The sequence below is a fragment of the Trachinotus anak genome, unplaced genomic scaffold, assembly GCF_046630095.1.
Source record: "Trachinotus anak isolate AG129_WGS33_773 ecotype Australia unplaced genomic scaffold, CSIRO_AGI_Tana_v1 ptg000002l, whole genome shotgun sequence".
Classification (NCBI taxonomy): domain Eukaryota; kingdom Metazoa; phylum Chordata; class Actinopteri; order Carangiformes; family Carangidae; genus Trachinotus; species Trachinotus anak.
The window spans coordinates 362,539-374,999 of NW_027273853.1; the positions used below are offsets into that span (position 1 = coordinate 362,539).

Consider the following 12,461-nt stretch of genomic DNA (forward strand, 5'->3'; position numbering starts at 1 on the left):
TCAGTGAAGGCCAGGGCCCATATTCAAAAAGCATCTTAAAGTAGCTCCTAACCTGCTGATTTAGGAGAAACTCCTAAACAATGGAGTATCAATTCTAACTTTACAACTTTTTTTGACTAAGAGTACTCTTTTTGACTAAGAGTAATTCAAAAAGCCACTTAGTGGAAAAAGTAGGACCTAAGTCTGGGAGAGTTTAGAACTGTAAAGGGTTATGGTCACGTCACAGTGTGGCGCAATTTGGCAACGGGCAAAAGACGAGGATTGTTATTATTTGTACACAGGAAAAAAAATCTAACCATCAACACACGGATTGTATAACATACTAGTACAAGTAGCGAGGACCTACACATGATACTTGGATCTTAATGGAGAGTGGCCTGAGGCAGCTGTTTGAGAGGCATCATATTCCAGCTGTATGTCACTTGGTAAGGGACAGTGGATATCACACCCTACCTCAACCCACAGCAGGGAACACAGCTACAGGTGTAACAAGTGGCTAATAGGTTTCTTTTCATTGAGTGAATTGAATGTAAGTTTTTATTGTAATATTAAATTCTCCTGGGTGTACACAAATCTTATCATACAGATGCATTTTGGGGAATCCACTACTTTTGTAAACAGCACATAATCAGTTTTCTTTTATTTCTCTTTTCTTTAATATTACTGTGGGAGGTTGCACATGTGCTTTCACTGGTACAGACTGGTCTTTCATCAACTAATCACTATGGCTCTAAGGCTTGTTCATGGTAATTGATATCGGCCATAGCAACAGTTTAGGAGTTTTTGCTTTTTCTAAGTAAAAGGTGGTCTCAGCAACTTTGTGAATAGGATTTAGGAGAAAATTTTTAGTTAGAAACTTTTAGTGTGATTTAGGAGTACCGTAATTTCCGGACTATAAGCCGCTACTTTTTTCACACGCTTTGAACCCTGCGGCTTAAACAACGATGCGGCTAATCTATAGATTTTTACGGGCTAACAGCCTCCAGGGGGCGAAAGTGACATTGAGAGCGACAACGAAAGAGAGACTGAGAAAGTGTGTGACGAAGTCATTCTGAGGCTGTTCAGTTCCGACACTGAAGACGACGACTTCAGTGGTTTTGGTGCGCAGGAGGAAGATGAAGATAGGGATCAGTGACTTTTCTGGTAGGCTAACGGCCTACGGCTGGTGGGCTGGTTTTTTTTTTTTTTAACCAGTCGTGTTACTGCTGTTACTGCCGTGTTACAGGCACTGTTTGGAAAAAAGCACTTATTAAAATAAAAAAAAAAAAAATCTTTCTGTGTAAATATCTGATGTTACAACGTGGACACCTGCGGCTTATAAAGAGGTGCGGCCTATATATGTACAAATTCTTTTTTCTTTTTCAATTTAGTTGGTGCGGCTTATATTCAGGTACGTCAATAGTCCGGAAATTACGGTACTCTTAGTGGTAAAATAATATGATTTGTGAATACCGGCCCTGGGCTGTAAAGGTTCGACTCAGATCTTAAGTGTCTCTGACCTTTGACAGACAAGGGTGGTCTGGAGTACTTATGGTCCTGATAAGCTGGTTGGGGAAAAAAATGTTTCTGCTCTTTGGTAGCCCAATAAGTTTTGGAAGGGTGTGTGGCTGAGCCCTACTGTTTGTAGCCAGGAGCCCCTTCCAGCTCCGTGGGCAGGGATTTTACGCTAATGCTCAAGATGGTAGCAGCATCTGCCTGCTTAGCATGGGATTGCAATTGTTTTCCAAATACCTGTGAGGCAAGTTCACACAATTGTTGGCTGGTTGAGGTGCATGGGTTTGCCAGTACACTTAGATGATGACTGGTACCAGGATGGGGGTTTTCCAGGTTAATTTTTGAAGCCAAAGTATGCCATTAAGAAGGCTATGGTAATAACGTTGAGGAGGCTCTTGTCTTCCCTGCCTAACTACTATAGCAAGCTGGTTGGTGAAGTATAGTCAGAGAACTCCTTCTCTAATGGCTGGCAGAGCAGATCATAGTTCCCTCTGACATGGTTTAGTTGACGTTTAATGAATCTGCTGACTTTGCAACCAGACACCTTGTACATCCTGTTGTCAGCAGTAGCATTTGGGCACTTTCACAAGCAGAAGTTGATGTACTTCAAGTAGGTGGTGATGTCATGAGAACCACCAGGACTGGGTTCAAACTGTGATGTATTGCAAGTAGGGTTGTCACAAGAACTGATACTTCCAGTACCAATTGGATACCAACACGCAAAAAATACATCAATACCTGCTTTTTCTGGTACCGTCAGAACCGAATATTCAACTTTTCCCTTGGCGAGCCGTGTCGATTCTTGGCGGAACTGACGGGGGCAGAATACGCGTGTGAGCAGCACAGAGCAGTCAGCGGCGCTGAAGAAGAAAACCTGAGCTAACAATAACAATGGCTTCAGCAAGTGGGAGTGGAAGCACAACATGTCGGCTCGGTGACAAAACAGGTACGAAGAGTTGCGAGTGGAAATATTTTGCATTCGAGGCAGATGAATACGGAGCAATTCTAGACACAAACAAGCCGACATGCAAACAGGTATTAGAGGTTTTAGTTATGTGAGATCAGGCTCCACACCACTGTTGTTTTGTTATTTATTTGCATATTTATAAGAAGAAGAATATTGTTTGTTTTATATACTTGAAGGCTCCATGCCACTGCTGTTCTTTTTTGAATGTAAATAGTTATATATTGTTGTTATTACCATAAAGCACAGTATTGCTTGTTTTTATAGTGGTAAATCACAGGTATTGGTATCGACTACTGAAATTCTGGTATCGTGACAACCCTAATTGCAAGCAATCTTATTTAGCTCTTGATCTGAAGGACCCTGTGATAAGTGGGTGCCTGAAGGGGGATAAGAAAGGAGAAGTAACTCTAGCTGGGTCCAGAGGGTTTTGGCTGCCCCTGCAGGGGTCTGGCACAAGAGGTGAGAAGAGTTGTGAAAGCGTGCCTCCTTGAGTTCCTCTCAAAGCTAGATCGTCTTTTCTTTCCTCTTGGAAAATTTCAGTGAAGTAGGGTTGTCAGGTTCAACTTAAATCAAGAGAATATCATAGTTCTCTTTAACTTTAATTTCTTGCTGCTGGCGGGCCTCTCTGAGTCAATCTCTGGCTTCTGTTAACTGCTCTTGCATCTGTTGAATCTGCTTTTGTTTAGCATCAAGCTGCAGGTCATAGGCTCTGTTCTGAGCTTTAAGGTCAGGACACTGAGTCTTTAGCTCATCGATGTGTGCTTCAGTCTGTGATGTAGACTGTTTCAATGGTTTGAACTGTTGTTGAAGGAGTCTGTTTACTCCTTTTAGTTTTGAATTTTGTTGTGTGCTGGATTTCAGTTTATTTCCTGCCCGTTCAAACAGGTTGTGTGCATGTCTGAGCTGTGCGATCAACAAACCAGCCAGGCTACCTAACATTTTGGTTAACGCCTTGACTTTTGGTAGTTAAGTCAGGGACTCGGCTATGAGCACTGGCAGTATTGATTTGAGGTTTGAATGGTTAGTATTTTTGATTTTTGTTGCATAGCCATGTAGCAAATCTTCATTCATGTCCACCAATACAATATCCATTTTTTCAAAGGAGTCATTGTGGGTTGAAGCTTCTGATAGAGCTGAAGGTGCTATGTCTGATTGGTGAGAGGTAGACCTGTCAGTGGTTTACTTACCCAGTTAAGTTTAGTTTAATTTATTATGTCAAATTAGAAAGAAAAAGGGACAATGTTGTCAACAGTGAACAAGTTTGTTAGTTTTACTGGCAGTGATTAGTAGGTTCTGTATAACCTTCAACTATGTACTATACACTACCTATGTATGTTTCTACTGTTGGTTTGTCATAAAAGTTGGATTCAGTAGGAGTCGTGAGCAACCTCAAATTTGAATTGTTCTTGTTCAGCAATGCATTAGGCTATAGTAATAGCCATCAGAGTCCCATAGTGTCCGAGAGCAGTGCAGACTGACGTATACAGGCGCTTAGAAAAGTCACTCTGGAGAAGAGGATCAGAAAAGAAGCCACTCTTGTAACTACAGTGTCAGGTGTGCTATTGTAATGCCTTATCACAGTAAGCAGCAATAAGTCTAAGGGTGCTGGCTCTCAAAAGGGTAGAAATCAAAATGGACAGTTAAAGACCTATGTTGCTGTGTCAAAATTGGAACCCCCTCATAAGCTACTACTGGTGAGCAGTGACCACCTTATGGGTGGAACTCAAAATTGAACAGATCGAGTGATCGAGTGAGATCGATTGGTGCAATAACTCCCAAAATTGGAACATCCAATTGATTAGTCCACCCTATAGTATCAAAGCTGAAGATTATGCAAACTGAAGAGCATAAACAAAATGGGCAGTTACACTGAAAAAGAGAGTCAAAAGAAGGAAAACCTTTGACCATCATATATCTATTAATGGGTGGGGATGTTCAGCTGGGTATTAATGAGACTCAGACAAATTTTAAATAAGTAATTTTGTTGCAGGGAAAAAGTGATGGGGATAGTTGGGATTTTATGTCACATGGTTGTATGAGTTACCATCCAGTAGGGATGTAGTTGCATGGACATAGCTCTGGGCATAGATACTTTTAAATAGAGATTTCCTGACCAGCCCAACAACAGCAGCAGCAAACTGGGACAACAAATAAAGAACATTTTAAACCACAAAGAACATGCAAAAACATTTTTAGTAATTTACAACAGAATACAGTACATTTGGAACAAATTTGTTTGTTACAGAATTGCAGTTTTACTATTCACTAGAGCCTCTAGGTGGCCTCTGTGGTGGTATAATATGTAATAAGGCTCTGGTGCCTGTCCAGACTGACAAACAAAATAGTTCCAATGTAAGGAGTGGTCCCAAAAAATTGCTGTAATTTATACACAACAAAAATGTGTAAACTGTATCCTGTAATATACTGTAATTCTTTTTACAGTGATTAACAGCAATTTTACAATATATATTGGTAACTTTTTTGCCAGGTTTTTCCTGTAAATTCTACAGTACACTCTTTACAGTGTAGGCCACAGCCTCAAGCATGTTTAATGAGTGGGTGTTACTTTTACTAAGTTCTAGAGATTTTCAATGCAAGTCCGTCCTGGGGCAATCAATAAAGTACAAGCATTTTTCACTCACAGTCTGGATTGCAAGAGTATTTCCTGGGTTAGAGTTGTGTTCAGTAACTACACTGTTTTAACACAGGTCCATTCTAGGAATTCAAGAAAGCAAGCACTTTATTTCTCTCACATTTTATACCACAGGGCTGTCCACAGAGCCAGAGTTACCTTTTGTAACCGCTATGTTTTAACGCAAGTTCCCCTGAGACTTAAACGCAAACAAACACAATTATATTGTGTTACTACTCAGACCACATGAATGTATGAATGATGTAACCTCAACAATGATGAGTGTTATACTGATTCACTTAGAGCTACTCCCACCAAGGGATACTCAATTTTGGGGTCCATAACTCTGCATGTCCTTTCCATGACCTTTAATGGCTTGTGACTGATGCCAGGCTGGGTATGTCCGCTCCACTCCATTTAACATAAGATGACTGGTATTCACTTGTAATTTTACTGAGACATTTACTTATTAAGTGGGGTTAGGGTTGGAGACGCAGATGAGTGGTAACAGCTTGTATTTGTATTCATATTCATAGTGTGATATCTGCCAACTTTCAATAATAAGGTTATCTGTGCTGGGTTTTGGTGTAATTATATATATATATATATATATATATATATATACACACACACACACACACACACACACACACATATATATATATATATACATATATATATATATATATATATATATATATATATATATATAAAAAATATAAATATACTTAAATTTTTCTATCATTTATGATGACATCATTAAACCTATAAGGATTAAATGAAATAAATAACTAAGCAAATTTTAAACCCATAAAATCATAATCCATAATCCATGTTAAACCACGGAAGAAATCACATTACTGAAAATGACTTGTCTCCCCATTGGGACTTCCAAAGCTGCCTCAGTGGAGTTAGTCTCTTAAAAAAAATAATTAACTGACTGACTGACAGAAATCAATTTTCAGTATGTCAACTCGTATTTATAAATCTATGAACAGACTAGTGTACACTTTAGAGAGGGACAATCCTGAAATGTTTTATATGATCACTGAATTAAAAGCATGTGGACACATTATCCTTGCTACTCAGTAACTGCTTATGAAAACCATGTGAAATGGATCATCCTCTTTGAAAATATAACCTTGCAAAACTATAACCATGAACAGATTTTTAGCATCTCCAAAACCATAAATGGAAAACAGAAAGGCATCTTTGCTGCATTGAACAATAAACATTTAGTGGGTATCTTGTTGAATATTTTCAGTTTGTGTATACTGTTCTTTTTTCCCAATTTTAGATGGTCTCTGTGCAGTCTGTAAATTGTTGTACTTACTGTTACAGCCACAAAGCAGTCCATATCCCAATATTTCATCAGGTGCAAGTAATAAAAAATGTGCGCACACACTTTTGTTGAAATATCCCAAAAATACCATTGCCCACTGTTATGATAGACACGTGACCTGTTCCCAGAACCTGACCTGCCTGAGCCAGTTTTACACTGAACCGAACTTACCTAATACAGTGAGCCATCGTGCCACAGCTCCGTACACCTCATCCAGTATGAGGATGACCACCAGGTTGATGATAGCTGCAGTGGTTTTAACCGTCAGTTGTACATGGTTCCGTGTGATAGGATTGGAGCTCATATGAAGAGCGGCTTTGGTGGAGATTCGGTAGAGGATCACACCAAACACAATGGCAAATGTAACACCAATCTGTCAATGAAGAAGTTTGCAGGAATATAAACAGGAAATATACAATATGACGGAAAATATATAATCATTCTACAATCTTTTTGTAAATCATCAATTATGTACATTACAGAAAGTGTTTTTTCTCACCATTAACAGCATCATCACAATGTTAGTCATATAGGCAGGGAGACGGTCACGGTATGTGAGCTTTTCCACCTAAAATAAATTAATAAAAACATATTCACTACATCCAAATTTAGTAAAGTGTACTTTAACTTGGATTTTGTAAATGTAAATATTGTGACGTTGAGACACTGCTGACAACAACTGTCATCTTCTGTGATGCGTTGAACAGAACGAGGACAATGAAACATATCATGACAGACGCATGTCAACATATTAAATTTCACAGTGACACAGCCCAAACTTCAGCAGAACTGAACTCAAATCAAAACCCTAATGAAAAGCTGATTCTTGTGCAAACATTTTGTATATCTGCCAACTTGTGCTTGTTAATCTGAGTTTATGGCCCCAACAATTCACTGAAAGTATTTCTTTTATGTGCCTCCAGGCTTGGAACCTGCCTGGTAAATTCCACCACAGTGTATCCCATTCATTACCTAAATTTGTCCACAGTTTCATAATGAACCAAATGTTTATTCACACCTTTCATAATAAACATATACGACATCTAACTTTCAGTTGTGCCATTACTTCTTTGTAGAGCTCTGTAGAGCTATTATAATGGCCATTATACACTGCCTGGCCAAAAAAAAAGTCGCCACCAAAAAGGTCACACACTCTAATATTTCGTTGGACCACCTTTAGCTTTGATTACGGCACGCATTCGCTGTGGCATTGTTTTGATAAGCTTCTGCAGTGTCACAAGATTTATTTCCATCCAGTGTTGCATTAGTTTCTCACCAAGATCTTGTATTGATGATGGTAGAGTCTGACCGCTGCGCAAAGCCTTCTCCAGCACATCCCAAAGATTCTCAATGGGGTTCCATGTGTGAAAATGATGTCTCATGCTCCCTGAACCACTCTTTCACAATTTGAGCCCGATGAATCCTGGCATTGTCATCTTGGAATATGCCTGGGCCATCAGGGAAGAAAAAAATTCATTGATGGAATAACCTGGTCATTCAGTATATTCAGGTAGTCAGCTGACTTCATTCTTTAAGCACATACTGTTGCTGAACCTAGACCTGACCAACTGCAGCAACCCCAGATCATAGCACTGCCCCCACAGGCTTGTACAGTCGGCACTCGGCATGATGGGTGCATCACTTCATCTGCCTCTCTTCTTACCCTGATGCGCCCATCACTCTGGAACAGGGTAAATCTGGACTCCTCAGACCACATGACCTTCTTCCATTGCTCCCGAGTTCAATTTTTATGCTCCCTAGCAAATTGAAGCCTTTTTTTCCGGTTAGCGTCACTGATTAGTGGTTTTCTTAAGGCTACACAGCTGTTCAGTCCCAATCCCTTGAGTTCCCTTCGCATTGTGCGTGTGGAAATGCTCTTACTTTCACCATTAAACATAGCCCCGGGTTCTACTGTTGTTTTTCTTCAATTTGATTTCACCAAACGTTTAAGTGATCGCCGATCACGATCAATCAGGATTTTTTTTCGGCCACATTTCTTCCTTGAAGACGATGGGTCCCTACTATCCTTCCAGTTTTTAATAATGCGTTGGACAATTCTTAACTTAATTTTAGTAGTTTCTGCAATCTCCTTAGATGTTTTCTCTGCTTGATGCATCAGAATCAGAATCAGAGTCAGTTTTATTGCCAAGTATGTTTTCACATACAAGGAATTTTTTCTGGTGATTGGTGCAATAGAGGATCAGGGGGGTCAGCAACAGTGGGGCTCTCTAGCCTTGTTGATGAGGCTAATAGCAGATGGGAAGAAGCTATTTTTGTGGCGAGAGGTTTTGGTCCTGAAGGACCGCAGCCTCCTGCCAGAGGGGAGTGTCACAAAAAGTTTGTGTCCAGGGTGGGAGGAGTCAGCTACAATCTTCCCTGCACACCTCAGGGTCCTTGAGGCATACAGGTCCTGGAGGGATGGAAGATTGCAGCCAATCACCTTCTCAGCAGAGTGGATGATACGCTGCAGTCTGTTATTGTCCCTCTCCGTGGCAGCAGTGTACCAGATGGTGATGGAGGAGGTGAGGATGGACTCAATGATGGAGGTGTAGAAGTTCACCATCATAGTCCTTGGCAGGTTGAACTTCTTCAACTGCCTCAGGAAATACATCCTCTGCTGAGCTTTTTTGATGAGGGAGCTGATGTTCAGCTCCCATTTGAGATCCTCTGTGATGGTGGTACCCAAGAAGCGGAAATGCTCCACGGTAGCCACGGGGGAGTCGCACAGGGTGATGGGGGTGGGTGGGGCTGGGCTCTTCCTGAAGTCCACTATCATTTCCACTGTCTTCACAGCGTTTAGCTCTAGGTTGTTCTGCCTGCACCAGGTCACCAGACGGTCAGTCTCCCACCTGTAGGCAGACTCATCGCCATCAGAGATGAGTCCAATGAGAGTGGTGTCGTCTGCAAACTTCAGGAGCTTGACAGACTGATGGCTGGAGGTGCAGGTGTTGGTGTACAGGGAGAAGAGCAGAGGAGAAAGAACGCAGCCTTGCGGGGATCCAGTGCTGATGGTCTGGGAGTCAGACACATGCTTTCCTAGCTTCACGTGCTGCCGCCTGTCAGACAGGAAGTCAGTGATCCACCTGCAGGTGGAGTCAGGCATGCTCAGCTGGGATAGCTTGTCCTGCAGCAGAGCCGGGATGATGGTGTTGAAGGCAGAGCTGAAGTCCACAAACAGGATCCTGGCATAGGTCCCTCAGGAGTCCAGGTGCTGGAGGATGAAGTGGAGAGCCATGTTGACGGCGTCGTCTACAGACCTTTTGGCTCTGTAAGTGAACTGCAGGGGGTCCAGGAGTGGGTCAGTGATGGATTTGAGGTGGGACAGGACAAGGCGCTCAAATGATTTCATGACCACAGAGGTCAGGGCAATGGGTCTGTAGTCATTTAGACCTGTGGGCCTTGGTTTTTTGGGGACAGGGATGATGGTGGAGGATTTGAAGCAGGCTGGCATGTGGCAGGTCTCCAGTGAGGTGTTGAAGATGTCCGTGAACACCGGAGACAGCTGATCAGCACAGTGCTTCAGGGATGATGGAGAGACAGAGTCAGGACCGGCTGCTTTGCGGGGGTTCTGCTTCTTAAAAAGCCTGTTGACATCTCTCTACAGGATAGAGAGAGATGTTCCTTTGGTAGGGGAGTTGGAGGGGGGTTCTGATGTGGCTCTGATGTGGAGGTTGGTGTCAGGCTTGTCCCACTGTCTTTCAAAGCGGCAGTAGAACTCATTCAGATCGTTGGCCAGACGGAAGTCGTTCATGGAGTGGGGGGGTTTAGGTTTGTAGTTTGTGATCTTTCTGAGCCCTTTCCAGACAGAAGCGGAGTTGTTGGCTGAGAACTGGAGCTGAAGTTTCTCAGAGTACAGTCGTTTAGCTTCTCTCACCGCCTTGCTAAACCTGTACTTGGACTCTTTAAACCTGTCCCTGTCCCCACTCCTGAAAGCTTCCTCCTTTTGCCTTCTGAGCTGACTGAGCTTAGCTGTGAACCAGGGTCTGTCATTGTTACAACTCACCCTGGTGCATGATGGGATACAGCAGTCCTCACAGAAGCGGATGTATGACGTCACAGCCTCTGTGAACTCATCCAGACTGTTGGAAGCAGTCCTGAACACTTCCCAGTTAGTGCAGTCCAAACATGCCCGCAGATCCTCTATGGCTTCACTGCTCCACTGCTTCGATGTCCTCACAACAGGTTTACACAGTTTTAGTTTCTGCCTGTATGTGGGAATCAGGTGGACCATCACATGGTCAGAGTGGCCCAGTGCAGCCTGGGAATCATTGCATGCCAATGATTTGACCCTTCTCAAACAGACTAATATCTTTTCCACAACCATGGGATGTGTCTTTCGACATGGTTGTTTAAGAAATGAGAAGCAACTCATTGCACCAGTTGGGGTTAAATAACTTGTTGCCAGCTGAAAGATAATCGCCCATGCAATAATTATCCAATAGGAGGCTCGTACCTATTTGCTTAGTTAAATCCAGGTGGCGACTTTTTTTTTGGCCAGGCAGTGTAAGTGCAAGCACACCTGGCTTATAAAGGGAATTGGAGATGGCAGTGGTTTATTGCATGTTACACCCAAAACACTCTCCTAATTAACTGAGACAAAGTACAACCCTTTTTAAGCATGTGCCTGGCACAGCAACCGTTTTTTCTGCCATTAAAATTGCAAAAGTTATATGGACATGTCCTAAATGCATTTGTGCCAGTGCCCTTTAGACTGTTGAACAGGGTCCTATGAGATGACATGCCATCCTCTAAAAAGAGTGAAGATACCCAAGATGCTGAAAAAGACTGCAGCATGGCTGGCCTTTCACCTTCATTATCTTCAGTGCTGAGTGTGGTGCATAAATCAAATGCTCCACCTGCATTTATTCCAAATCCAAGAACTGAAATCAGCAACAAGACAGCTGGCAATCAGAAGTTGTTTGTTTTTTAATCGAGGAATGCAAATGTGAAGTATGTGTTGCAGTAAAATGTCAGCAGGGGCACTGATTTTCCACAAGAAAGTGGTCAAAGCTTTGTATTGATAGTTTGCATTGTTATGACATGTCACGGTGCATTGAGATATAGTACAGCATAGTACACTTAACTGCAGGTTTTTAATCTTAAGTGATCAACCAAAAGAGCACATAACATGCTGAAGAAAAAGCTATAAAACCATGAAATTCCTTAATGTGCTTGTAGTTACTAACGGTGTCTGTTTTGTTTTACCGCCAACAAAAATTTTTAAATTCTCCCTCTGCATTTTATTCAGAACATTCCAGAAACGTGCATCTCCACAGTCTCAATAGCTGAAAGACATCTGCACCTATACTCAGTGAAAGACACATCTCTGTCCTGAGGTGGTTCAATTAATTATCAGAAAGCTTAAAACTTTGCTGAAATGCCTTAAGCATATTTTCATTGTTGTCAAGGTGTTTCAATTATTTTGTCAACACCACAGTGAGGTGTTCCTAAATAAAAGGAACACCTCACTGTATAATGCAATACAGCTAAACAGCTCCACACACTACATCCTCCAAAATGTTGGAGGATGTAGTGTGTGGAGCTAAAACAATGTTGATAAAAACTGAACCTAATCTTTGTGAAGGAAGATTTATTACAGGACTGTTGAATTAGACTACATTAGTTATAGCTAGATGTTCCTAATAAACTGCCAACTGAGTGTATATTTGATATTATCAGTTTTTATTAACAGGCTGCAAAGTGCCTGACTGGACTTTACTGGTTGCTTTCAATGCTGTTCTCGTCTGTGAGCAATATTTCAACATTGAAATACCAAAGCAAATACGCCTGGTAGCCTAAAGATGCTTAATAGTTTTATCATTATTATTATCACCATAAAACATGTTTTTCCCCTTCCTCATTTAAAAATATAACTCAGAAACACGTTTACTCAGAGTATATTTTAACTGACTTACTTCGTACTTCTATCTAAGTGAAATTTTACTCAAGTAATTTTACAAGTAAAATTTTTTCTCATAACAGTAGTTAGTGGCCAGTCATGTACTGTCGGACTGTGGATAGTGTCT

General features: G+C 41.5%; 2 protein-coding genes across 4 annotated transcripts in view; both read right to left on the reverse strand.

Annotated features, from left to right (window-relative positions):
* LOC139627630 (anoctamin-1-like) overlaps positions 1 to 12,461 on the reverse strand; it is a 171,385-nt gene that overhangs the window by 41,293 nt on the left and 117,631 nt on the right. For all 3 annotated transcript variants that reach the window (XR_011692603.1, XM_071488573.1, XM_071488588.1), the window contains exons 14-15: positions 6,935 to 7,003; positions 6,607 to 6,808 (exon numbers count right to left, since the gene is read on the reverse strand). Coding sequence is in view for 2 of the 3 variants with exons in the window: in XM_071488573.1 (XP_071344674.1) it covers positions 6,607 to 6,808; positions 6,935 to 7,003 (271 nt within the window). In the remaining variant the exon portion in view is untranslated. The remainder of the gene's footprint in view (positions 1 to 6,606; positions 6,809 to 6,934; positions 7,004 to 12,461) is intronic.
* LOC139627645 (uncharacterized) overlaps positions 9,175 to 12,461 on the reverse strand; it is a 135,676-nt gene continuing 132,389 nt past the window's right edge. The window contains exon 2 of the mRNA XM_071488628.1: positions 9,175 to 10,693. Coding sequence (XP_071344729.1) covers positions 10,034 to 10,666 — 633 coding nt within the window. The 5' untranslated portion in view covers positions 10,667 to 10,693 and the 3' untranslated portion in view covers positions 9,175 to 10,033. The remainder of the gene's footprint in view (positions 10,694 to 12,461) is intronic.